This window comes from Cariama cristata, unplaced genomic scaffold, assembly GCF_000690535.1.
Source record: "Cariama cristata isolate BGI_N322 unplaced genomic scaffold, ASM69053v1 scaffold2758, whole genome shotgun sequence".
NCBI classification, from domain to species: domain Eukaryota; kingdom Metazoa; phylum Chordata; class Aves; order Cariamiformes; family Cariamidae; genus Cariama; species Cariama cristata.
In genome coordinates this window covers 73,615-101,343 of record NW_009629309.1, presented here as the reverse complement: position 1 = coordinate 101,343, position 27,729 = coordinate 73,615, and the positions used below count along the sequence as shown (strand labels likewise).

Genomic DNA, 27,729 nt, shown 5'->3' with positions numbered 1-27,729 from the left:
CTGGGTATCACAGCTATGCCTGTGTTCATACCTTGGTCATTAATGCCCTGAGAGGTCCAGGAACTCACCAGCTACCCTCTGCGCAGGTGAGACAATGAACTGACTTGAGAAAAGGTGACTGAACCTCTCGCTGATCTCACAACAAAGCGTTTGACTGTCACAGGAGCTCTACAAGTGGGAATTTTATGAAGCCTCAGATTTCCCCAGGCAGCTTTTGCTGTGCCTATAGCAACTGATAGACATTATTTGTTTGCTTAAGTGTGTTGATTATCTCCTGCAGAGGAAAATGCCTGGGGGAGTGTCTGGTACAAACAGATTTTCCAGAACAGACCAAACTGGATAGATAAGATACTCACAGGAAGCAGAAACTGCTCCTGCAAATGCAGAAATAGTCACGTAGTAGTCTTTTGCACCTAGATAAGATGGTCAGGAGATATTTTGAATCTAGCTTTAGAAAATCTGGGACTGTAGTTGAAAATAAACTGTCAAGGGGCTGGATATCCAGGTGATGATGTTGTCCAGGTCCTGTCCCAGCAAGACGTGTGCTGTGTCCTCTTGTTCCCTGGAAGGAAGTTCTCAGAGGGAGCTGGACATGCAGGACGAGGATGCCTGTACCCACTGCTCTTCTTGAAAGGAGGTGGAGACTTTTTTCTGAGGAATGAATGGGTTGAGCCCACTTGTGTTGGGGTAGTTCTGGTCTGAGAAGAAAGTGGCTTTTTTTTTTTTTTCAAACAGCAGTGACATTTTGACCATGGGCTGGGAGGAAGAAATGATAATGTGCACATGCCTGTCTCTTGGTTCTTTAGCGGGGAAATGACAAGCCATAGTATTGGAAAAGGAATTGAATATTTGAATATCATACTAACCCCTCCCTCACGCTTCAGACAAAAGGAATGAATGGCTGAACGAGTGTCTGCTTCCGCACCAAACTTGCGTAAGCATAGCAGCTATTTGGGTCATGAGATACCTTGCCAGGTTGTGTTACCGAGCTGCTAGTGAAAAGCTGCTGTTCTGCAGTACTTGTCTGTGTACGGATCTCAGCTGCAGACGGTGCAAGGTAATTCAGCCTTGTCTACCCTTTGGACTAAAGAAGGCTAATTTATGCTAATGAGGGAAACACAAGGATATTAGCATTCATTCAGGTGGTTAATGTTGGGTAGCTGTTGCATGGTGAGCTGTTATCCTAAGGTATATTGTGTTTTTACATCCTTATGCAAAAGCGACTGACTGTGTTATATCAACAAAGGTCTGGAAGAAAAGGATCTTGCTTTCTGACCGGAGTTTTAAACTGCTACTAAGTTAATTATAGTTGTGTACATGCAGTAACAGAGAAATATGGGTGCGAATCTGTTCTACTCATTGATCAGTCAATTGCTGATAGAAACGTTCCATGTTTTTTGTTGTCTTTCACCTTATTTTAGGTAGCCAACATCTCCGTCCAAATGGTAGCTGCAGAAGATAAGTTGGCAAAGAAGATTCTGGCAAGGAGAAAACATGGCAAACTGAAGAAAAAAGATAAGTTGCTGTGGAATTTTCAAAACAAAATAATTCTCTTTACCTTCATTTTATTCATTTTAGGAGTTGTAACCTGGACATTACTGTGGCTCTTCATTGGTGAGTTGCTGAAACCTCATGCTGATTTCATACACCACTATCCCCGTTAGCACTTGCAGTTGGATTTAGGTTCTCAAGTGTCCTGAAGGCTGTTTCTCAAATAAACATGAAACTTATTTAAATGGGGCCTGAAAGACCTTTGGGCATCTTTGTTGAGACTTCAGACAGTTTGAATTAACAAGCAATTATGAGAGCAGGTGTAGCTGCTGGCTTTAGGAAGTGTGACTTTAAAGTGTTATGCAAAAAACACTTTTTCACATGTGCTAGCTAATTGCGCAGACCCAACAGTTCCTATGAACTTGATTCTTCAAATTTTGACGTCCACTGTGTTTCTTGGCCTGCTGAGGGCCAGGTAAGTTCTTTGTCTCTCATGCAGAACAGATTAAAGAAATTTAAAGAGGGGTAAAAAATAGAAGGTAAATATTTTAAGACCTCTGAAAACCCTGCACAGGATGAGAAGTTATAACTTCTGTGGAGTGTTTCTTTCTTGCTTGATGTGTCTAAGTGGGCAATAAAAGTGATGTTCTCCTCTTTAGATCCCCACTGCTAATATTGCCTAAGATTGCTCTAGGGATGTTCCAGAAATCTGGATGTTGATAGTGCCTTCATTATGCTGATTCATTTGTATGGTGGTATCTTATCTTGTGCGTGGGGAACAGGTACTCAATTAACCTTGGTATTGTGGTACTCATCTAGAAGAGTTTGTCTGTGAAAACGTGGTGTTCCTTTAGCAGTCCTTTCCACTGTAAGGCTGAATAGATTAATTTGGTTTAGAATTTAATCGGAAAAATCTCATTGTTATTAAAAAAAAAAATTGGAGGCTAACTCTCTTTGTTTCTTGCAGTTCAGGCAGAAAATAAAGATGCATTGTATTTTGTTGGACTGTTTCGTGTTGCCAACATAGAGTTTCTCCCAGAATATAGGCAGAAGGAGTCGAAAGAATTCCTCTCCATGGCACAGAATGTGCAGCATGTGGTAAGATGAGTGGGCTGCTTGGCTAGCAAAAAGATCAGAGCTGTGAACAAGAGGGGCAACTTTCAGGTGCCCTTGAGTGTCCTATGGTGTTCTGCTTTTTTTTTTTCCTTTATTTTTGTGGGGTTTTGTTGTTGGTTGTTTGTTTCTCTCCTCCCGCTCCCTCCACCCGGAAGACTGTGTACAAAGGGTGGCTACCTGGAGGCAGGAAGGAACTGAGTGCTTTCAGCTTGTTAATCACAAACTGAGTTTTGAAAAGGTCTGTTTGACTTTTACATTTACTAAAAATTTTACATATTTCCCCCCACAAATCGGAGCCTATGAATAGAACTCTACACAAGCCCTTCAAAACTTAATTGCCACTTTTGAGACATTAAACCGATGAAGTCTTTTGCATTTAAATTAAGATCTGCTGCCAGTTTTCTGCCTTAGAGCATCTATAATTACCCTAGAGCTCTCAAACATATTTACATTTACATTTCCTTCTGATGCTAGGTATTCTAAAGACCGTTATTCTTCCCAAACACCTTGCATCAGTCAAAGCAGAAATAACACTCTGTTGTAGGCAGTTAAGGCTGCTCTACAGTGGGAAGAGAGGGGTGGGAATCTTGGTTAAGAACAAATTTGACTTTAAAGACATTTGGTAGGGGGAAGGAAAAAGACATTAATGCCAGGAAATGTAGCACTGTTCACATAAGGATTCAAGCGATAGTAAGAAAACTGCTAAACAAACAAGAAAAAATGTCAGATGGATCCAAGAGATTTTTGAATAACTGCCAAGTTTTTGTCATCTTATAATACGAACTCATGTTCCTGTTTTCCAGCTCTTTTTTTCACGCCCTCTAAAAGCTGGATCACAAAAGACTTGAAAGCAGATAGTTTATTTTACCTAGTCCTGCACCTTAATGACTGAAGTGCTTCCAGGCAGGGGTGCCAGACAATGAACCCAAGAAATGTCCTTTCCTCGCTCTCCATGGAGCAGCTCTAACCTGCTGTGAGACCTGTGCCTTGCTCTTGTCCCAGGGCATCCTGCCGTGGTGGTACATAGCGGAGAGAGGTGACAGCAGATGTGAACTGCCAGTGTCACCACCTCCTACTTGAATGTCACTTGGAAATTTTTTTTTTTGTCTGTAAACTTGACCTGACCGACAGATTTTACATTGCTGAAACTGCATTTCTTGGTGACGTGACTGTTGACTAAAATTGCTAGTAGGGCTGTGGAGGATTTGGGAGTTTGTTTGCTTTTCTGCTTGAAATCCTTTTGTTCGTGGCTCCTGGCCCAGAGACCCCCAGAGTGGTAGTGGAAGAACCTCTCAAGATAGGCTCCTTTCCCCTTCAATAGTAACAGTAATATATAAAATAATATGAAATATTATTAAAATATATAAAATTCCTTGTAGACTAACCTAGAGAAAGATTGAGCTCCACCCATTTTGTTTAGGCCCTTAAAATAACTGTTCAAACCTCCTGTGCCAAACACTAAAAGTTAGGGACTAATATTGATGTGATTTTTAGAGCCTTTGCTTCAAAATAATCTGTGTTACAGTCCCTTGGGCATTAATTTTAACCATTAAGCAGCAGGATGAGGTCTGAACAGCTTGAGGTACATGCCACCTTGTGGCTTTAGCAGTGTGCCTCTTTGAACAAGAAGAATGAGGGTTATCATCACACCGGTAGCATCACACCCATACAAAGAACTCGTGGAACTGAGAGCTTGCTTTCCCCAAAGGCAGTCCCACAGCATGATATAAGCTGAGCTTTTCCTTCTCCATGTATATTACACTGTGTATTGGGAAGAAATATCTTAATACTAAGCTGTTAGTGAAGAAAATAGACACAAACTGAATTGAAATGTAAGAAAATTCCACATAAACATTAGAAAACTATTATAAAACCTTTTTAACTGTGAAGGTGATCAAATATTGGAGCAGGCTGTCCAGAGAGGCTGTGGAGTCTCCGTTCTTGGAGATATTCAACTGGACATGGCCCTGAGCAACTTGGTGTGGTTGATCCTGCTTTGAGCAGAGGGGTTGGACTAGATGCTCTCCAGAGGCCCCTTCCAATCTCAGTCATCCTGCGATTCTGTGGAGAAAGCTCTGATATGTACTGTTAACTGCACCTTAGTACCAACACACAAAATATTATGAGTAGTGCTTATTTCCTGAAGTCTGACCCTAAGTTTCAGCATTGGGATAGGGAAGCCCTCTGTGTTTGGGATTTGCTGGGCAAAGAACATACGCTCTTTTCAAAAATCATTTATTTGGAAGAAAACATTGCTGTACATGTCAGCTGGCCATGGGCAAAAGATTTGATGTTTCCTGGGAATTTGAGACTTCTTATGGGTGTGCAGAGCTCGTCTGCTCTTGTCCACCGCTCTACCTAGCTTGGCTACTGTATGTCTGGAAATGTGTGCAGATTGCATATTTTTGGTGGAAAAGAGGGTGTTCCTAAGAAAGCCTAGGCATATAACATCTCTAGGTATGGCTGACTTTCAGAAATGCTAAATCTTCATTGGCTTAATACTTTCTCTTTCAGATGAACTTGGTCTACACAACCTCTTCTTTCTCCAAATTTTATAAGCAGTCCACAGTTTCGGAAGTCAGGTAAAACTGGTTAATATAATTCTATTTCTGCTGGGTACTACATAATGTAGTGAGCCCACAAGAGAAACCTGTTTTTGGTGATTATGATTGAATCTCTTTGCTATGCACTTGTAGTGATAGCACAACACACTTATAACCTGTAACAATTCATTTCACAAAAGTAAGGGCAAACTAAAGTCATATAAGCAGTTCAGTATTGTCTGCCAGGAGTACAATCTAAGGTAAATGGAAATAAGGTCCCTAAAGAGGTTTGGTGATGCTTTGGCTGATAGGTTACACAGAAGTTTAACCACTTAAACATGCTGTTAGAGCACAACTCTGTATTATTGAGCAAGGTGCACATATTTTATAGTTAATGTTACCGGTATAACATTGTTTTCCGCTGGCAGAAGACGGGGAAAATCCCTATACTGCAATAAAGTATTATTTTCTCTAATATTATGTATTCAATTAATGCTAGAGGATTAGTTATTCCAATCCAATGATCTTTAGGAGATAATCCAGCTCTAATTCAAGTAGATATGATTATTTCCATAGATCTCAAAAGTCAGGAGCCCTCAGGAAGCTGGCCTCGTGAAGATCCCCAACTGGGTGTGAGGAGTGCATTTTGGGTGTTTTTAATTATTATTTTTTAGTAGAGAAAATACATTCAGTGTGTCAAAGCGACAAGGTAAGATGGAAATAAGCCATACTCTTCTAAATTCGTACTTCAGAAGCTTGTGTTGAGAGTCTAATCTTCAGAAACTTTCAACACGATGGTAACCTGTAGGACCTTTTTATTTCAGTAACAACAACAATGGAGGCCTCCTTATTCATTTCTGGATCGTATTTGTGGTACCACAGGCGAAAGGCCAAGTGCTGTGTGAGGATTGTGTAGCTGCCATTTTAAAGGATTCCATTCAGACGAGTATCATTAACCGGACCTCGGTGGGAAGTCTTCAGGGCCTGGCGGTTGACATGGACTCCATTGTACTAAGTGGTTTGTATTAAGTATATACCCATTTCTTTGAGGAAACGGTTCTTAGACAAACATTTTTTTATCTTGGAGTAGCAAATTCTATAAATATACTAAAATCTTTATTCAGCATCTTTAGCTTCTAATACTAAGATTATTACAGGGGAAAAAAAAAAGGAAAAGAAAAATCAAAACCAGATTTGAGGTCAAATCAAAGTGCAAGTTATACCTGTGAACCCCGACTGCAAAGCTTCCTTTACTTGCAGTGCTTGTGTTCAAATTCAGGAGCTAAGCCGGACGCCTTGTAGCCAGCTCAGATTTGGGTTAGTCTATGACTTTAAGAGTATGACAAGATGAAGGGTTTAGGTTGCCACATGGATCAAGCTTTAGGCCCTCCATTGAAAATGAGATTCTCATCACCTCTTTGTTAAAGACTAAGAAACCGATTATAAAGCCGCCCATTCATTAAACAACTCCTGTGCCACTCCTGTCTGGAGAAGAAATTAGCAATGTAGGATTCAAATATCTGTTTAATGTAATTAGCTACAAAATGTTGTATGATTTTCAGCTCTGTGAACAAAGGACAGAACAAACTTCATTTGAACAACTCTGATTGAAAGCTGAAAAAAACAGTGGCCAGGGGTGAGAAAATGACCTCCTCGGTACCTCTGTCTCAAACCTTCAATTAAATTTGACTGCTTAATTGACATGCAGTCTCTTCTTGCCTCAGGCACTAAGATGTCTGGGGACTTGATACCTTCAAAGCTGCTTGCAGAATTTGCAGAAATGAAGGGGGCTTGGGCAGCCTCCCTTGTTGAGATAGTTGTTTTGTCCTGTGTATTTAGTGTTACAATTGAAGAAGTGTGACTGAATTAAACCCTGATTTCTGGACTTGGGGTGAACGAGAAGACTCATACAACTCTCTTTCTGTGCAGCAGGTCTTCGGTCAGATTATTGGTCAACAACGGGAACAGGTAACTCACCATTTTGGCATCTTCCTGGCAGAGAAGAGGTGGAGAATAAATCTTTTAGGTCATGTCTCAGACTCAAAGACACTGTTCAGTGTTAAATTAAGAGGGTTAAATGCAGCCTTGGCATTTATGTCCTGAGTTGCTATAAGAGTGACCAAGAGTCTTGCATGTGACAAATACAGAAACTGTCTGCCTTTAGTCTAAATGGTAAAATTTTCAGAAGTACCTGGTGGCATGATAGGAAGTCAGTTCAGCCAGTTAGTTGTTTGCTGTTCACTCTGTGTTGAAAAGGAGATTAAGCTTTTCTAAACTGTGCAGTACTGAATTTAAATCTATTTATTGGCTTTTGAGATAAACAGCAGCAATGCTTTTGTCCTTCCCTTATCCTCCTTTGCTCCCTTTTCTCCAAGGTTAATGATGAGGTTTTCTTTTGAATGAATCCCCTAACAGAAATTAGTTTAAGCAGTTCAGCTTTGACAGGTTTATGGGAGACACTGCCTAATATACCTGTTTGGTTTCATGTTGTAAACCTTGTGAATCTCCCGGTAGGGTTCTTCGGTGGTGTGCAGAGACTACGCAAGGAGTTTAAAAGTACAGCACACCTATGTTCACTAGTATGTGGAGCAGGCACGTAGAAAAAATGTGCTACCAGGCTAAGCACTAGTATGCTAATCACTTTTGATGCAGACGCCTGATAAGTCTCTGTTGGGCCAGCAGCTGTCAATCAGGTAGGGATGTGTTGGCCTCCCTTGTTCCTTGACACAGGCTTACTTTTCATCTTGTGAAGTTGCACCCTTTCAGTTTAAGGGCTTTATACCTTTCCATGTCTGTGTTTGTCTTTTTCTGAGACATTAACTTGTACTGTTTCAACAATTACCTTTCTATCTGTGATTTCCACTTCTGTTATCTTGCAAGGTTTTAGCTTGCATACTTTCTCAGAAGTCAACAATTACTTTTGTCGACACAACCAAGTCAAGGTCCTCCTAGTACTGCTGTCCACAGGTGGACTTTGGGTCACAGACCCTGGGCTGTTGTTTGCAATGCTTAGATTGATATCAGCCCATAATTTCTCAAAATTCAAATCAAGTTCGCTACAGCTTTCATTTGCTCAAAACCTTTCCCGACTTAAACTGCAAAGCATAGCAATATTGGCCTTTGTCACATCTCCTTATATGCGTTAGAATTATATAAAAAAATTTTGTGCATTGGTGCTTGCTTGTATAGCAATTTCATCTCCCAGTTCAGTGTTCCAAGGCAGTGAAATTAGTACAGTCAGATTTTATGTTTCAATTTATTCCAGAGTACATTCCCTAAAGGAGAAGAAAATAAGAACAACACAACACAAATACTAATTCTAAGGCTTTTTTAAGACTTACGTGGTGACCTTCACAGAAAGGGAGAAGAATGAGCTGCCATATTCTAGGTGTCTTTCAGAGACTTACAATGTAGTCAACCACAGGTGGCAACTGGCATCTGTGAGAAGTGTAGTGCTGGTATGCAATGAAGTTGGAGGGCATCAACAACATGGATGGCCACAGGAGTAGAGAAGGTCTTATATTGCTGCTATTTCATTGTTGGGGTACCTTGAGCATGCCTGCTTAGGACTATAGAATATGGTCCAGCCGTTAAAGTGTTAATGTAGCGGCATACAAGGAAGGTGCATCACCTGGTTGTATTCTGAGAGCAATGGAGTTACTTTGGCATGAAGATGTACCTAGTTATTAGTTCAGGCACAGCACTGGAGTGCAGATTTATCGAAGAATGGGTTGGAGAAGGGACTTGTAGAGATTCAGCTGATGCAAGTGACTTGCGTTGCTATGGTATCTGGATATGCAGGGTCTGCTTGGGTAAAGACTGTATCCAGCTTTGGTTTCAAACTGGTATGCTTGCGTTATTCTAGTGCCAGAGCCAGCTCTGAAATCTCTGCACCATGTTCCTCACCAGCAGTGAGCTCATCACACTCTTAACTACTTAGTAGAAATAATAGTAGTCACATAATTCTAAAGATCATGATCAAAGCAGGTTTTGTTAGGGGTGAGTACATAAGCACAAATAACTGTTATAAAAAAGAATGTTAATGGAAGAGATAAGAACAAGAAGGAAGAACAATAGCTCAAGCAAAGCTTTAATTAGTTATAGCTGTAATTCAGTTGAATGGTACGCGACCCTGACGGATTGCTGCTGAACGTTCATAACGTGAGTTTCAAGACTGTAAATTAGAAGTGGAAGTCAGACAAAGCCTGCCACTTCCTGTCTTGATCAACTGCTGGTTGAAAGGCGAACATCGAATTTGAGTCAACAATTGATAGTGAACTTTCACAGGGCTCTAATTGGTGTTCCATGATAGTAACTGTTTCAGAGACTTGTCTTTTTAATAAGCAGAAATTAATGTAAAGGGTTACTTATTCTCCCTAATTTGCATTTTCCTCCTTCTCACCTTTCACAGAGCTATGTTAAGAGATTTAGGTATGACCAAACAAAAAAATCCCTGAGCTTTTTGCTGAATGGGAGCTGCAACATTGAGTTGAAATAAAGACCTCAATATATTTGACTTGAAAGCAACAATTGTTTTAGCTTAATTGGAAAATTGGATGCAAGTAGGGTAATTTTCTGGTGATTCTTATCTAAATTATGACACTGCCTTTTTTTAATTAATAAAAGTATTTTATACGCTAGGGTGTATTTTTTTAGGTTTCATGGTACTTCAGTTTCTAACAGTAACTTCTGATGCTGCAAAAGTTTTCAAGAATTGACAGGACAAACTCCTGGTCTGAATTAATCCTGACCCTGCTTTGAGCAGGGTGTTGAACAAGAAAGATCCTAGCATCCCCTCCAACCTGAATGAATTGGTGAATCTGTATTTAACGATAGCACTGAATTACTTCATTATTTCGCAATAAAACATTGAGAAGCCTGATATTTGAACAATAATCTAAAAAACCCAGAGTGATGCAAAAATGTAGTTTGATATTTATTTTGTTTTTATTTTATTTGTATAAATTTCTGAGTATCTCTAGGGGTGAGCTGTTGATTCCTGCCTTGATGAACATTTCCTAGTGAACCATTATTTAAGTACTTTATCCTCTGAGGTTTCCACAGATGTTTAACTCTGAATACCTGCTGTACAAAATGGCAGTGCTTTTGTGCAAATACCCTACAAGGACTTATTTACAGCACTGTTTGCGATGTGCTGTAGTTTTATGAGCAGACTTTTCCTTAACCACAGACTTGTAACTAAGATGCAAACAAAGAATGGCTTAGACTATTTTATTTTCATGGTTAGCTATGCTTTCATACGTTGCTTTAGTTTAAAATTATTGATAGGATTTTTTTTGTACTCCATGAGGATTTAAGAGTTTTGTTGTGAGCATCCAGTGTTGAAAATGTGACATGTCCACAGGAACAAATTGTATGTATGAGCTGTATGCTGATCGCCTACATGAGCACTTTCCGCTGGATATCCGTGCTACCTCAGGGGGAACAATCTGTTATTTTAAGCTGATTGCATCAGTGGGCCATCTTATTCGTCTTTCAATAGTATTCCTTCAGATTGAAGCAGATAACTGCATCACTGACTCACTAACCATTTATGATTCTCTGATGCCAATCAAACATAAGATACTCTACCGGTGAGTATAAATTTTCATTGAAAATTCATTGCCAATCATTTATTTTCCGGTTTGTGGGGGTTTTTGGTTTTTTTGTGCTGGTGTTTTGTTTTTTTTTTCTCCCTGTAGATTTGTCGACTGCATTTTTTGGTGCGTTTTGGTTTTGTTTTGTTAAATACTCTGATCTTCATGCATTATGCACACACCACCTGGCAAAATAATTTTTTCTTTTTCTTTTTCACAAAAGTGGAAAAGTTGACCTTGCTAATAAAAGAAATGCTTAAATATTCTTTAAATTCTTCTTTATTCTTCAGCTGGAATGCATCTTCACCTAGCTGCAGAACTATGAGAAGTTCACACGTTACTGGTCGGAATTTTCTGTTTCTTTTCAGGAAACAAATGCCAACTAAAAAAAGTCAAAATTTCCTCCCCTAAGCAAACTTTTCCATTTGAAGATTAGTGCTCCTCATATGAAGACTGAAGTTCTAAAACTAAGTCTCGTGATTCTTTGGACACTTACCATCACTCACCAGTTCAGCACTTTTTTTAGCCGCTTTGTTTGAATAGTTTAGAGGCTTATTAAAACCTAGAGTTGAAGCTCTGATGGTTATTTGGGTTTTTTAAACTATTTTTCTATTTTTTTCTCTTTAATGATCCAGTAGGCTTGTTTAGGGATTTTTTTTTGTTTGTTTGAAATTCCTGGTAACTACTTCCCTAGGGCTCTGTCATACCAAAAGGTGAAGACAGCACCTCCATCAAAAAGATGAAGAGCTCAGTGTTTTGACCCCTGAAATCCTGTTCTCTGGTCTGTCAGTGTGGGTATAAGCCTCAAAAAAGAGCACTGCCTTTTCAGTCCTCTTCCAGCTGTCCTCTAGAAATCTGAATCGCTCACTGACTTCTCTATAAAACAGCAGACAGTGTTCACTTACTTGTTAGTATCTGTAGAAGACTGAGGATATCTGCTATGTAATGCATATGGAAAGTAACATTATTTTTTTTTAATGGGACTAGTTGATTGGCTCACGTTGTTCATTTCTGACTTGAAGAATAACTTGCTTGTCTTTCCCACTTCCAACCCCAAGCTAAATCTGTTGGTCTAATAAAATAAATTTTCTCTAAGACTTTCTTTACTATTGGCTTCATTCATTTTTGCTTGGAGTGGAGGTTGAAAGTCAGTATTACCTCCTAGAGCTAACCATTCCATCTCACTTTTAATGATTGTAATTTTTTCTATTTTGTAAGAAGTGATCTCCCAATACTGAGTTTCTAACTGGCCTTGTAACAAATACTTTTGTATTTAGGAGCATGGAGTTTTTAACTAGGCTTTGAAGTAGGTAAGCTCTGTACTGATGGAAAATTTATGCCTAGAATCAGAGCAACATGTTGAGTTTTTTTTTTCTAGCGATTGCTTACATATATACTCTCCTTTCTTCCCCCTCAGAGCTTGTGAACCAGCCGATTCATTGGTGTCACTTGTGTCCACAAATAATCTTATGCTGGTAATGTTTAAAGCAGCACAAATAAAGGAACAGAAGGAATTCCATGGCTATTTTGAGGTCATTACACAAGAACGTAGGTTTGCTTTGTGTTTGGAAACGTGTTTATTGTACTGTTTCTCTCTAAGATCCCTAAGTGGCTATCATGTTCCTGACTACAGATAGATGACTCCTATATCTCAGATTCTTTTTTTCTTCACGCCTGTCTCTTTCCTTCATCTCCTCTGCGTTACTGAGTGTCCGCCTCCCTCTTCAGTAATTTAATCAGTGCAGATTAGCTGTTCTTAAGTGAAAGACGAAGGTAGAAGGCTGAATGCAGCCCAGCCCAAATTCCGTCGGTCAGGACTGCAGCATGACAGTAGATGGAGATGTTATTTCAGGTGTAGCACTGCTCTGGCCTCTCTCCTGGTGTGGGACTCAGTGGTGATGTTAAAGGTAGTTCAGCGCTAAAAACTACTTTCAGAAAATAAAACTTCAGTACTTTTGTCTGCATTTCCTATCAGTCCTTACCTCCTCGTTAATGCAGGAGTCAGTGATGTTCGTGCGTGAAGTTCATCACCTGCTTTTTATTGCTTATAGCTTTAAGAAGTGGTTAGATTGTAATCACAAGTAGTAGAAGGAATATCATGCTAGTAGCACAAGGAGAAAAATCTAACATAATCCAAGGCAAGGAAATTCAAGCTGCTCAAAAAGATGCTGCATACTTTCCATGTTGAGAGTAATTAAGCATTAAAATACCATCATAAAAGCATGTGATAAATTCTCCATCATAAGTAACTTTAAATTCAGGGCTCTTACTGTTGGTTGGTTGGCTTAAATTCAGGGCTGGGTTTGGTTTGTTGGTTTCTCTGCATGTGTGTTTTGGTTTTGATCAATTCTCTAAATCCATTGAGCAGTCCTAAAAGGAAATTTTGGCTTCCAGGAGGCTGACTGGATTAACACGTCATCCGTTTCTCTTCTAACTGGCTGCATTTTAAGACTAGTGATCCTCATGTGCTCCTGCAGTGTGGAAGTATTGATGTGCGACATCCGTCACTAAGACTTGTTTGCAGAGCTGCCTTCAATGAAATAACTGATATAAAACTTTGCAATGTTTTATCCTGGTCCTGCTGAGTCCAGCAAGCATTCCTAGATTCTTATATCCCTTATCTGTCTGTGTGCATCATTGGGAAGGGTGTCTTTTTACAATGAACCCAGATAAACATAATTCCTAAGCTGCCTTGTTTTGCAGTGGAAGATTTTGGGTAAATTTGGATGTCTAGCCTCCTGAATAGCTTTGCTGGAAGCATATTAAGGTTTACCAACTTTGGCCCCCTTTTTTTTCCTTCCCTTAGGTTGTGGAAAAGCAATAGTCACAAAAGAGAAAATTGGCTATGAAGGGAGAATCACAAGTCCCTATTACCCAAGCTATTATCCTCCAAAATGTCTTTGTGCATGGAACTTCCAGGTAACGTGAATCTCTTTCTCTCTTAGGCACTGTTGCGTGTTTTGGGCACACAGAGCCTAGAAGTATAGCAGAAACAATTGTGCAGGGAGTGACCTGCATCCTTACAGATGTGGCAGTTTGTAGAAACGACATAGTTGAATAGCTGGCTGTGCTCAGGTGTTTTGTACTGTTTTTTTTTTTTTCTGTGCATTTATTCTTAATGAAGAGAACATAGTTCCTAAGTTGTCCTATTATAAAGGTGAAGGGCTGAGATAAGTTTTGATATTTAGCCTACGGAATTACTTCACGGTAGAGAATGTAAGGCTTTACTGTTTTTAATTCCCCTCTTCCCAATCCCAAAAATTTGGGTAAAAAGTGCATACAAAAGACTCCTCTAACCTACTTATTAGTGTCGCTTCTCTGATATCTCTTTTCAGTCTGTTTTGTTATGCATAATGAATTGAATTTGTCTTCTAAGATCGTCTGTCCTATCAGCACAACCCCACAGACCGTTTTTTCTTGGTAGCCTTTTTCTGCATCTTTTCGGGTACTTTCCTGAGAACAAATGACCAAAAGTTTACATTGGTTTAAAATAGTTTTATCATGCCTTGTCTGATGACCTTAGTGTTTCTCTATTGATGCTGCTAAAATATGATCTTTGATTTATGGCTTACCCTTCAGTGTTTTCCCCACTAAAGAATATGGCAATAGATATGATGCAGGTCACTGTTTACCCATCTTTCTGCTTAGGCTAGTCATGTCTGGTTAAGCTGGCGGTTGCCCACGTTTAATCACACCAATCTGAATGAAGGGCAGCTAGCCGTGACCTACAGTCCCTTCTTCTTCTAGAAAGCTAAGGAAATTACTTTTTTGCTAAAATTCAGGTCTTCATTTTACCCTGGACTTCTAAGGGAAGGGTTTCTGGACATTTAACATGGGTAACCCCCAAGACTTATTTCTCAAAACTGTTTAATTTCCCAGCAGTTCAATACTGAAACTTCCCTCATTTCCCAAATCATGTTTTCTGTAAGATAGAAGGAAAAAAACCTCTATTTCTGGATTCTTGTCCCAAACCAGCCCTTGTTTTTAAAGGAACATACCCTCATCTTGCAAAAAGGTTCTGTTCCTTTTAATAATGGAAATTTGAATTAATTATGAACCCTCATGATCATGTTTTTAAGCCTTATTGGGCTTAAAATTCTTTTGTAAATGCTAAAGAACGCTTGGCTGAGCAGGTACTAGCAGAAGACTACAATATTGTGGTAGAAATACCTCCTAGCATTACAAAGGTGGCACAGGTATCCAGTGCAGTATCTTAGCTGACAATCCACTGGGGCTGTGTGTCCCGACACAAATAAATTTGGATGTGTTCGAGTGCTTTGATCTTGATACAAAAGCTGCTTTCTATGGCCAGTGGCCTTTTGAAGATGAAAGGACTGTTGGCTAGAGGGGTGGAAAAAAGCCTGCAGGTGTGGTGGGACTTTGCCAACCTTTGCTTTTACTCAAACCTGAATAGCTGGCAGGTGCCTCAAGTGCTGGCTGTTGAGCTTATGAAGACAGCACAGCTCCCAGAGCGTGGCATTGCCAACCTCCGTAATTGCCGAGATAAGTCTAAAGACCTTGGTGTTCTATGTCCACAAAAGGAAAAAGAAGACTGCTTGCACTGTCTTTCTTGTTCACAACAGACTCCACAGAAGAGCCTTGGTATAGCTCTGAAATTTCATAACTATACCATCAGTGAGAAGAATATTAAAGGCTGTGAGCGAGGATGGTGGAAAATTAATGAACACATGTAAGTACTTCTGCATGGGTTATTAAACTAACATTACCAAAATAAACCTTCCCATAACTACTGTGGCTCATTCGGAGAGTTTCCACCAAGACAGAAATACCTCATTGGTGTCTCTTGCCATTCTTTCAATTTGTCTATCTAACTGAATCTTTGTATGTTATTTATACATATAAAAATTTCTATTGAAAAGTACCAGGAAGGTGAAAACAAGAGCCTTTGGTACTCGCTTGAGAGAAAGAAATGGGCAGAGTCGGGTGAAGGTGGATGTCCTATGAACCCTAAAATAACTCTGGGTTTTCTGGGATCATTGAACAAGGACTGTTAAAACCCTTTTAAGTGTAACTTAATTCTCTGGTTGCTCATGAGGGCACTAAACCTAATTAACTTCTCAGTGAAAGCTATTACAATGAGATTATTGGGAATAGAAGAGTGACTGCTTCTGCATTCCAACCACTGGCTCTTAAAAGAAAAACTGCACAGATTGCCTGCCAAGGTACCACTGTATTTCTGAAGTGGTTTTTATTAAAATATTGCTGCTACATTTTACTAAAATACTGCTGCTTTCCTATGTATATTGTTCACCCTTTTTTTTTTTTTCCCCTCAATTTAAGTCATCTTTCAATCACCAGATGATGAGGCAAGGTTAGATTTAGGATGTTTGATTTCTTTTTTTTTAACTCTTTTTTAAAAACTTTGTTCAAATAGAAACCTCAGTAAGATCAGACTTGAAACTAAATTTCTGAACTCACTACTGAAACTAAGCAAAGTCAGTTAGACCTTTAAGAGTACAATTGAAAGAATAAGAGAGGAGAAAAAAAAATTCCTCTATTCTTTGACACCATGTTGTACTTATACAGAGAAAATTCGGTTTTTCTGAAGCTCCTAAAATTGTGCCTTGATGGGAATTGGCTGCACATAAAATTGGGCACATAAAAATGCCAGTCAAAACAGACATTGGGTGTGTTTGTGGGGTTTTTTTGGTGTTCTTTTTATGACACAATTGGAAAGATTTGAGGTAGTAGGGATGGCTGAGATATGAAGGCAAAATCTGGAAGGAAAAAAACAATTATGGGTTCATATTGTAAGGATTCCCTATATGAAAGAGTGGCTTTTAAATAAGCCTACTAACTATACATTCCACAGAATCAAATGTCAGAGTGTGACCCTTAGAAATGCACTCAGGGTTACTTTTGAGGTACTGCACAAGAACACATGCTCCTGATTTCTGTTGCAAGTGGCTAATGATATAAGTAGACCAAGATAAGTTTTCCTTTGAAAGTGTCTTTTTCACTGAAAATATGGCTTTTGAACCTCTGATTTTCTGTTCTATGTCTACCTACTTTCCATTGAAAAAAATACAATTTAAAGCATGAAACACTTTGATTACTATAAAACTGTTTCCAATTTTTAAAGCATAATCTGGCGAACTTTACCTGTTAAATAAGTTGTTTTGAGTGTGTTCTGTTGTTTGTTTGTTTTTTCCTAGCTAGAGTAGTATCTAAATGCCAGTTGCAACATCTTTGTCATCTTTGATGAAAGGGGCAATAGAAATGCATTAGCAATGGATGGATTAAATGTTTGCTGGCATCAGGGAGTGTTTAGGTTTCTCCGAATTAAGTGGCACCTAGGCAGAAGTCCAAGGAAGCTTTTTACCAAAATGATGACTTAAAGCCAATGTGCAACCAAAGGATTTTTTTTTTAATCTAGACTAGTTATTTGAAGATGTGACTTTCAAAGGTAAAATTCCAGAATGTTAGTGGTGGATGAAGGCTGGGTGACTACTTTGAAATATTTTCAGTTTTCCTAAATCTATTCCCCTCTGCCTCCAAAGTAGTTGGACCAATTTTATCCTAATGCCTTTGTGAGCTCTTCTTTAAGGGCAGTCTTCAAAATCAGAGCAGCTACACTTGGTCTCTACCGTGATGACATTTCTTCTCCCACCAAACTTCCTTGTATCTTCCCAAAAATCCAAATCTTTTGAAAACAGATATTGGAAGTGGTGACAAAAGTACCCATGTTTGTCTTGATAAACTTCTTCATTACATCTGCGATCATCTAGACTTTCTGGCAAAACATTCTGCTTGCATGTGTGTGGTCATGAAGAATTATGACCAGCATTTGGGGGAATTTGGGTACTGTTTCAGATTTTGGTTCATAATTAAAGTATGACAGCTGACTCTATTGCTGAATTTCAGTGATGTTGACATTTAAATTGTGTGTAAGGCAATTTTGTTGTGAAGGCCCTTAAAGAACTCCACTGAACACTTTTAGGTACTGCGGTTACTACGTGGATCACCAAACAGTCTTCCATGTTGCAAGTGCTGCTGTCGACATCGAGCTTCAGTGCAGTTCGAAGGTCTCGGAGAAGCCACTTCTGGTGGAGTATGGTAGCTATAACATCAGCCAGCGTAAGATAGATTTTTATCTCTTTCAACCCACCTTTGCATTTCAGACCTGTGAAGCAGCACTTTTCAGGTCCAGTGGGACTTAATTAGATTTACGTAGGAAATTCTCTGTTGGGTTTTAGCTTATTTTTCTTTTCTAATCTTACGAAGTCAGGTGGTTAGCAAACAAAGAGCCTTTTCCAGCTCATCGAGGCTATGCAGCTAAGGTTTGTGGGCATGTGCAGCATGCTCTGGTTTCCTGTATGCACACAGTCTGCTCTTCTATGCGGTCCTTAAAGCTTCCTCCGTGGCTATGGCCACGATGCAGCCAACTGAAGTCTACTCTTCCTGTTTGTTTTCATCCCCAAGGTTTTGTTTGCAATGTTTCTGCTACTACAAAGACTTCCAGGTAATGAACAGAGACTATCAAATAGCCAACTGCTTATTCCAGTGTTTCCATCAATGTAATATTTTTGTATGCAAGCAGGAATCTCAGCTGAAAAACATCTCAAAAAGTTGATAAAACAGTATACTGTGATATTTTTTCAAGTCCTGAAACAGACAACTGTTTACTGATACTTTTTCCTTGGGTTATTCTTACATATTCATGTTGTCAAAGTAGTAGAGAAGCAATGGTTTCTAGTCATACTTGACATGTCAGAGCAATTTTATGCGTTGCATATATGTGGAGTATATAAAAAGATCGTAACTTCATGATTTTATTTTAAAAGGCAAACATTTACGTAATTTGTAAGTCACCTCAATACCGGTTACTAACCAAAGTTGCAAAGTGCTGCAAATCTTGATTATTGAAACTGAGACTGCCCTTTAGAAGAAGACTGCGTTCTAAGCTGTCTTGCGTTGCACCGTAAAACACTGGCTGATTTGGTCCAGTCCTAGCAGAGAGCCTGCAGTAGATATTGCAGTAACAGCTGAATGAGAACTTCAGAGATGTGTTTCTTGTTCTTTTTTAAATCTCAGTTTCCCAGTTTTCAACATCTGAACTCAATTTAAGTGCTGGCAATATATACAGACTATTAAATTTAGATCAACTTTATCACTCCTTGGAATAGCTTAGTGACTGTAAATTGAAATGAGCTGGCAATATTTGGGGAAAAAGAAACTTTTAAGTTGTGTGTGGGGTTTGTTTATTTGTTTGTTTTTATCTCCAGCATGTCCACCTGGACATTTCAAGTGTTCTACTGGCTTATGCATCCAGCAGATGCAGCGCTGTGATGGGATAAACAACTGCTTCGATGAAAGCGATGAACTCTTTTGTGGTTTGTGTTCACTTACTACAGATCTTGACTGGAAAACCCAATGAATATATTCTTTAGTTTTAGAAGGCAGTTGAAACAAGGTGAAATTTTTTTTTTAGAAGTGGGGAAAATAAAGAGATGTTTCCAGCCTCCTTTGTATATCCAGGTACACGCTATCAGTCAGTCTCTTGAGTGTTTAGTTTGTAGTTAATTAGCAAAGGACAAAACTAAGAATGAAGAAGTTATGGTACTGGAAACCACAAGGAAGAAAGTTAGATGTGCAAAAATAGCCACAATAGGCTATATTTTAGTTTTTCCTCATGTGATAAATGCTGGTAATTATAAAGTTCTGTTCTATTTTGAGAAAAGTTATTTTATTTTTGTCAGAAGTGTAGTGTTAGAATTACAAGCACAGTTCTGTATCTGATTTGACTTATGTTTTTAAAGTTGCCCCTGAGTGGAACTGTAACTCCAGCTTCGCCGTACAGGACAATCTGCTTGCCTGCAACGGAGTACGTGATTGTGAGAATGGAAAAGATGAGCAGAACTGCACCCACAGTAAGGCTACTCTCTTGATTAATCATTTTTTTTCTATTCTATTGTATATCCAAACCTGGCTTGAATACTGGATGCCATATTCAAAGAATTAAGAGGCACTATAGAAATCTAACTCGGGCTATATAATTCTGTCCAGTTTTCTGATGTCCTTATAAACAAGCCATTATTGATTTTAAACTGTTTCTTTTTAATGAGCTCATGAACATCTGTTTCAGCAAAATACTGGCAGAAGAATTAAGTACTCTGGGTGCAGGATGGGGATCTAGGGATATAAAGCCTGAATCCCAGATTTTATCTCTTTAAAGCATAATCTGTTCAAATTATTTCCTGGATCTGTTTTACCATCTGTAAAGTAAGTATAAAAATGATAGTTTCTCTGGAGCAGTTTTCAGGGTTATAAGGTTAACTTATTTAAAATGCTATGGAAGCTATAAGTTTAGCATTAGGCACATGAAGAAATGGCTGACTTGAAACTTTCAACTTTTTAGAATAAATGAATACCATGACATATGAAAGGGTGCACAACTGGGAGGTGCTGAAAGTAACTTTCTTAAAGAAAAGTAATGGGTTTTGACCTCTTTGACTGGACAGCCTGTGTAAATGGCTACAGGATACTTCTGTGTGTTGACAAGAAAAATGGATTGGGTTTGAGTGGCCTTAGTTATTGCAAGCCCTGGGGAAATAGGAAAATGCTAAGGATGGGAGTTGCAGTTTAACTGAGTACATTTAGCAAAAACTTAGTGGTAGAGCAAGCATTAGGCTAGAAAGAGAAAACATCCAGTACTCTGGAAAGAAGCCCTGCTTTGTATTTCGGTATTAAATATGAAATGAGAGATCGTAGTGAAAGCAGAAATCTCTGCTCCGACTCAGCCAATTTGATGCAAGCCTTAGTATAGATGCAGTCCTACTTGCACAGTTATTCTAAGAGATTGGTTTAAGCTATTGTAGCCAAAGTGTTCTTTTTGCTATGTTCCCTCTTATCATACATGCATGAATCTTTTATCTGTGCAGACATGTCTTCACATGTTAAGCTGAGCTAATAGCCTTCTTTTTTTCCCCGCCCTGTGACTGTTTCAGGTATTCCTTGCACCAACCAGACATTTAAGTGCAGGAATAACATTTGCATTAGGAAACAAAATGCAAAATGTGATGGGACTGTGGACTGTATTGATGGAAGTGATGAAAGAAGCTGCAGTAAGTCCCTCTCAAACGTTCATCTTTTTGAACTTTGGATTTTTTACACAATAAAGGCCTTCATTTCTTCCTGTTTTGGAGTGGGTACAACTCATGCAGCAGGTATAGAGTTTTTATTGCACGCTCTCAGTGATAGTGAGGTAGTGATCAGCTATCAGTTTACTTCAGGTCTGGTTGCAGAATTGCCTAAGTTCTTGTGGGAGGGTGAGCTTACTGTTACAGGGAGTCTTAGTTATGATGCTTACTGTAGCTACGTTAAGGAGCAGGGTTAATTGCCGAGTGAACTTGGCTAGCTGGTAAGGCAGCATTTTTCTTGCCTGCAGAAGTGTCAGGTGCTTCTGGTGGAGTCAGACTGTATTTGGACTTCAGGAGTGACAGCTGCAATGAGATAGAAACCACAAACTTTTCACTTCTGTCTTTTCTGGATAACGAAGACCCCAATATTTCATAGTATCAAGCTAGGTTTTAGTCTCAAATCTTCCTAAAGTAACCTCCGTCCAAACTTTTGAGTTTCTTTTGCTGTAAAGCGAACAGGTGATTGTTACTGCAGTAGCAATAAAAGTGAGGTTAGGATTAGTTGCTTAAACTGAATATTCTCGAGTATTTTATCTGGCCCTCAGCTGTTTCTGGCATGCTACCTGTACGTCAAATCTGCTAGCGCCTGCCTTGGATCCAGTAGGACATCATGAAAAACCTAACTACATACCTACTTGTGTTTGGAAACATTAATGCTGCTTTTGGCTCTTTGGCTGAGTGCTGGCAAGTGCCCAGAAGCACTAACACCTGTGTGTGGGACTAAAACTGAGCAGAGGCTTTATGTGCGTGCCCTGGGCATGGCATGAGGGCCTACAGAGGGGTCTGTCTTGTTCTTCGAATTACAGCATGCAGCTTTTGGTGCTGAGACATGACTTATTGACCTGTGAGTTAGTACTATACAACATCTTTAGACTTTCAGTTGCTTCCATACAAATCGATGATAGGACCAGCTGGTTTCTGAAATACTAAATGACCAAACTCCACATATGTGGCTGCTACTATAAATGTTTTTCTTGTATCGTTCCCACTGTTTTGGCAAGAAATGTGTCCTGATGATGCTGAACTTTCTTCCTTCCTGAGGGACTCCTTTCAGTTCAGGGCTGACAGTATTAAAAAGAGATGAGGGATTATCTATTTTTATATATTCATTTTGATGCTTATTAAATCAATGGATCCTTTGACATTTCTGACACAAGAAGTGTTTAGAGGCAGGTTTCTGCAGCAGAACTAGAAAAGAAACTTAATAAACATCCCAGGCCAGAGCCTTTCTTAGTGGAGTCACCTCTTGTTTCAGGAATATAGTAGCCAAATATAGAAGTTTTCTGATTAGAGCAGGGCAAGAAAATAGATTTCAAAACATTGCAAAGCGCAAGGTTCTTTCGTGCCCTATGTGGGAAACACTGTAGTTAAAGGAAAGTACTGGGAATGGGGATTATAACCTTGAAATATCCCTTGCAGGTTGTGGCAGTAGCAAGAGCAGCAATCCCATCTCTCGGATTGTAGGTGGTATGAATACTGAGGAAGGTGAATGGCCCTGGCAGGTCAGCCTCCATTTTGTGGGAGCCGCTTACTGCGGGGCATCAGTGATATCGCAAGAATGGCTTGTGTCTGCAGCTCACTGCTTTCAAGGGAGCAAGTAAGCAGTCTTCGCCCTAACTCTGTCCCAAACATCGTCGGTGTCCCCAAACGCCTTCAGCTTCCAGAGTCTGAACTGCACAGAGGTGGGATGTGCCCTCCTCTTTCACCTGCCTTGCAGTCGATGGGTGTTATGGGGTCTTTTTTAAGAGACGGATTATTTGTTTGCTCCCAACCAGGTTGGGTGACCCCAGAGCGTGGCGTGCTCACCTGGGGATGCAAACACAAGGCCGTGCAAAGTTTGTATCTGCGGTGAGGCGGATCATAGTCCATGAATACTACAACAGCAGGAACTACGACTACGACATCGCGCTGCTGCAGCTGAGCAAGCCGTGGCCGGACACGATGAGCCATGTCATCCAGCCGATCTGCGTGCCTCCCTTTTCGCACAAAGTCCGCAGCGGTGACAAGTGCTGGATAACAGGTTGGGGCCAAAAGCAGGAAGCAGGTAAGTTTTATAGCTTCCATTGAGCTAATTTTTTTCCCAGGTGAACAGCAGCCTTCACGGCTGTGGGGGTGTGTGCAGGACACCTGCTTTTGTTGCATGGCTGAGGTGTGCAGAAAATAACGATGTTTTGAACTTATTGTCTTAAGGAAGTAGGTTCCTGTGTGCATGTACCTTCATATGGTCAGAAAAATTGACTGCCAGTCCTGTGGATCTGGAAGTCATGTGTGGTCGTGCTGTTAGCTAAGGCTTGCAGAGAGCTATGCTTACTCTGAAATAACATGGTATTGTTTTTCCCATTTGTTACTCTTGGAGGTGTGTTAGCGTGCCTAAATGGACCCTTTGCTGCTTGCCACAGGGAGATGAAATTGCTAAGTCTCCTTCCTCCCACCCTCAGCCTCCGCCGGCTGAACAGCCCTGTAGCACCGACCCCGGCTCCGAGGTGCCAGCTCTGTCCTCGGAGTGCGGCTTGACAAAATGGCCACCCCATTGACAAGATGGCTGCTTCCCCATGGCAGGGGTAAGCCTGGCCCTCCCACCAGCTTGTCTTGAGCTGCCTCTTCCCTTGTGTGAATGTTAGTACCTTCTGCCCATCTTGTGGCCGCTTTCTTAAAGCCCTTCCAGTGTAACCGTAGGTGTGATGGCTTCCCTTGGTGTAAATCATGTAACTGCTGCTGCGCCAAGCCCCGTGTTTGCCAGCAAGGGTCTGGCCCAGGTGGTTTGTCTGTACCTGCATGGCTGCCCTGGCCCAGCCTCGCCTGACCTCTCAGGGCTACCGGCGCTGTGCTGGCCTGGCCACCCCGCCGCTCTTAGTGGATTGTAGGAGAAGCAAATGCGTGGTGCGAGGCAGCAGCAGGTAGTTAACCTCCAGCATTTTGACCTGATGTTCACAGTCAGAATTACCACCTGCTAAATTTACATGCAACCTCTCTATAAAGAACTGTAAGAGAATATATGGTTGCGAACCAAGTGCAACTACCTTACCAGGAAAGGATGATGGTACAGATGTGTGTTGTGGTGTCTCTCTTTGGCCTACTGGTTAGTCCTCTGTGAACTTTAAAAGCTGAGTATTTGAAAGATAAATGTGCCTCAAAAAGAAAAAAAAAATATTTTCTTTTCCCCGTTCCCCTCTTTTCCCTTCATCAGTTTATACAATTTGATTGCCAAATCAGTCTTAAGTATTTTAAAGTATACTTTATTACATATCAGCTTTATTAAATCCTGAAACAAAATTTCATGATGTAAACCAGCATTTGCATATTGGAATCTGTTCCTGAGGTTTCTTTGGATATATTCAGATCTTGAGATGATTGCCGGGTGATGTTATTAGAGCTATTGTATTGAAAGGAAGGAACAATTCAGTTTTATCCTGTTTTTCTGGAAGTATATATCTTATAGAAAAGAAGTGTTTTACCAAAGCTTTCCGACAGAGAGGACCACGTTTTGAGATATGTCCAAGTTCTTTATGCTGCCAAAAGAGCAATTTGCATTCTGTAAGTCTGATAATCTTAATTTTGGATCCTGCACCTTCAGAGGTACTACCCTAACTACAAAACTGTCTTGTGATGACCTGAACACCTTTGTAAAATCCTGTTTCCTTTTAAAAATAAAAAGAACAAATTCAGATGTCTTGAGACATTTTTCCAAAAAGCATTAGAAAAAGGTTTTTGACTGACCCTAGTGACTATGCCATTGTATTTGGTGTGGCCAAAGGACTAAGACTACGTTACACAAATACTCGATACTTAGAAGAGGTTTTCTGCACTATTGCAGTTCATGTTTGGAATCTGGAATAACTTGGAGGTCAAAAGTACCTGTGGATATTTTCTGAAGAATTCTTGTTTCATATTTCAATAGATGAGTAAACTGCTAAGCTCTGTATCATCCTTCTTTCAATTTGTTTTCCAGATGATGAAGGTTCAACAATTCTTCAGAAAGCAGAGGTAGAAATTATTGACCAAACATTATGTCATTCCACATATGGGATGATCACAGCTAGGATGTTTTGTGCTGGACTAATGTCTGGGAAAAGAGATGGGTGCAAAGTATGTATCTTAGCACACTTTGCATAAAGTTTACCTTGTCTTTCGTTGTTGCATGATGAGATGTAAGAATTGACTGGCAGACCACTTTGTGGTCCATATGTTTCAGTTCTGAAAAACAGCAATGTAAGAGTTGTCTACCAGTAAATCTGTCATCTGGGTGTTTTGAGAGTTTTGCTGCTTTATGTATATGAGTAGCATCACTAAGTTTCAGCCGCAGGCCAAGGGCCAATTTACAAGTCAATTTACAAGCCCCAATAACAAATTGAAATGAGACAATTTTGGCAAGGAAGTCTCATTTGAAGAAGAAAACTGAAAAAATAGCTTGTGTCTTTTCAGGATCCCTCCCTCCCAACTTGGAACTACAGGGCTATCTGATGACATGCAGACAACTAGGCATAAATTTTCAAATGTGTAATATTTCTGATCTGGAAGTGCTGAAAGATAATAAACATGAAGTTCTGAACTTGTTTCTAGTGAAGAGTAGTAAAACTATATATATACACACTATATACATTTATAAATAATATTTTATATATGTTATATATGCTATGTTATATAGAACTTATATAAACCATATATATTTACTACTAAAATAGTAGTAAATTTGCTCATAAAATAATAGTAAACCTACTTTTTTTTTTACGATGGAGATCTGGAATCTTCAAGATGTTCTAGCTTTCCCTGGTCTACGTAAAAGTAAGAGAGACCACAAAGGCTCTCAGGGCAAGCAATGTCTGAAGGCTTTCTGAGGGAATATAGTGCACCAACTGCTTTTTAGAGATCAGCGAGACCATTGATATTAAGCATCATGTTCAGTAACTGGAACATTTGTTTCTGCAGTTACCTGTATGGCCACTCAAGATCTAGCCAAGGAAAAGCATAATTTACAGGTGTTTTGGCTGCATTTCTATAAGGGCAAATTATTTCTGACTGTGTCTGGCAGTTGTTAGAGCTGATTGAAATGTGGGATTTCCTTTTTGTGAAAAATGCTGGTGTTGTGGTTTTCTTTTGTCCCAGAGATTAAAGAAAAAAATTGAAAATTTGACTCTCAATGCAGAATCATAATTAGCAAGGAAGAAAAAAACTATATTCTAAGTTAAATCTTTAACGATTTAGTAAGGCAATTCAAGATAGTCCTACTTTGAGCAGCAGGTGGCTTTACTAGATCATCTCCTGATGTCCCTTCCACTCTGCATATCCTAAGATCCTATAAAGTTGAAGCAAAACAGTTTGCTAGCTCTAACAAAATGTATGTGTAGAAGGAAGGCATTTCTCTTGCAAAACACTTAAATTTCACCAACTCAACTTTTGCTTTTGGAAGTCCTTTGTTGCATCAGTATTTTGGTAAAGTTTAATTTGCTGCTAGCTGTCTTTTTCAGAGATGTTGTGTGTGCAGCAGAGTCTTATAGGAAAGTACAAGCTTGGTTCGAATTACTTTTCACCAAATGGTGGTGCTTTTTTTTTTTCTGAATCTCTGCCAATGTATTTCTACAAGAATACCCTATAAAGGAAGTGTACTATTTGCTTTGTCCTGTGTTATGGAATTATGCCATCCTGTATAAAACTTTAAAGTCTAACAGACTTAATTTTAACTGCTCTAATTACAAAGACATCATGTGCCCCTAAACTTTACATGCTGGCTTGTATCTACTAGAGGACAACACTTTGTGTGGTGTGTGGGGTGTTTTTTTTGTTTAGTTTTTTTTTCTCCTTCCTTCTTAACACCCACCCCCCCCCCCAAAAAAAAAAAAAACAACAAACACAAAAACAACCAACACCAACATGAATTGAGGGATTTGATCCGTTTCCATTTACCTTTAATTTGAAAAAAGTTACATCATTATTAAAATTGTATTTTACTTTATTGTATTTTTTTTTAAAAGCTTATTACTTTTTAGAGTTCTTAGGTGTGTAACCTATAAATGCACACACGTATTAAGTAGCAGATTTTGGGTTTAGCTGCAAGTCTGAGGCTATGAAACAAAATGTGAATTTCAAATCTAGTCTATGAAAATAATATCCTTATTAGTGTCTTTAAATGAAAGCTAGCCCTCTTTCCTGTGAAAGGGCAAACTTTGGTACAACTGTGCAATTCATTCTGCTTCAAGAGAAAACAAAACAAAAAACTGTTAACTATCTGATGGTTTGAACTATATGAATGGGAAAATATAATCACTGTTGGACTTACTCAGGCAAAATATCTCGTGGAATTTTGTTTTAATTTTAATAATCCATATTGTAAACACATACAACTTGATATATTCTTTTTAGGGTGATTCTGGTGGACCATTATCATGTCAAAGCAATGGAGATGGAAAATGGTTTTTGACTGGCATTGTTAGCTGGGGTTATGGATGTGGAAGACCAAATTTCCCAGGTGTCTACACAAGAGTGTCAAATTTTGCATCATGGATTCACAAATATGTGCCTTCAGTCTTGTAACTTGAAAACTGTTTTCCTGGAATAAAACATGTCCTGGATATCTTCATTAAAAATCATATTTGGTAAAACTGTTTGGTGGTGGAATTTCTTTGCATGTCTCCCTGCTGATTTTGGAGTACACATATGGAAGTGACAAATACGTTTTGTTCAAACCTTGGTGAAAGAGGAAGAGACTGTTCGGTGTGGTGGTGGTTCTATGCAGATGTCTGGAGACCCAGGAGAGGATGCAATAATAAACTTCTGGCACCTTGTATTCCAGGCACCAACTAAGTGCATGTGCAATCATTTATTGGG

At 39.4% G+C, this 27,729-nt stretch overlaps 1 protein-coding gene across 1 annotated transcript; it reads left to right on the top strand.

The window, feature by feature from the left end:
• On the top strand, positions 1 to 27,503 carry TMPRSS7 (transmembrane protease, serine 7; the record flags this gene model as incomplete). The annotated part of the gene is made up of 18 exons (XM_009705101.1): positions 1 to 86; positions 1,422 to 1,614; positions 2,459 to 2,589; positions 5,122 to 5,189; positions 5,975 to 6,168; positions 7,080 to 7,118; positions 10,516 to 10,744; positions 12,165 to 12,295; positions 13,554 to 13,666; positions 15,331 to 15,437; positions 17,709 to 17,845; positions 18,994 to 19,101; positions 19,528 to 19,638; positions 20,716 to 20,832; positions 22,327 to 22,504; positions 22,683 to 22,951; positions 24,857 to 24,993; positions 27,265 to 27,503. Coding segments are annotated over 18 exons (2,519 nt in total), but the record flags the coding sequence as incomplete, so codon positions are not given.
• Positions 27,504 to 27,729: the final 226 nt, after the last annotated feature.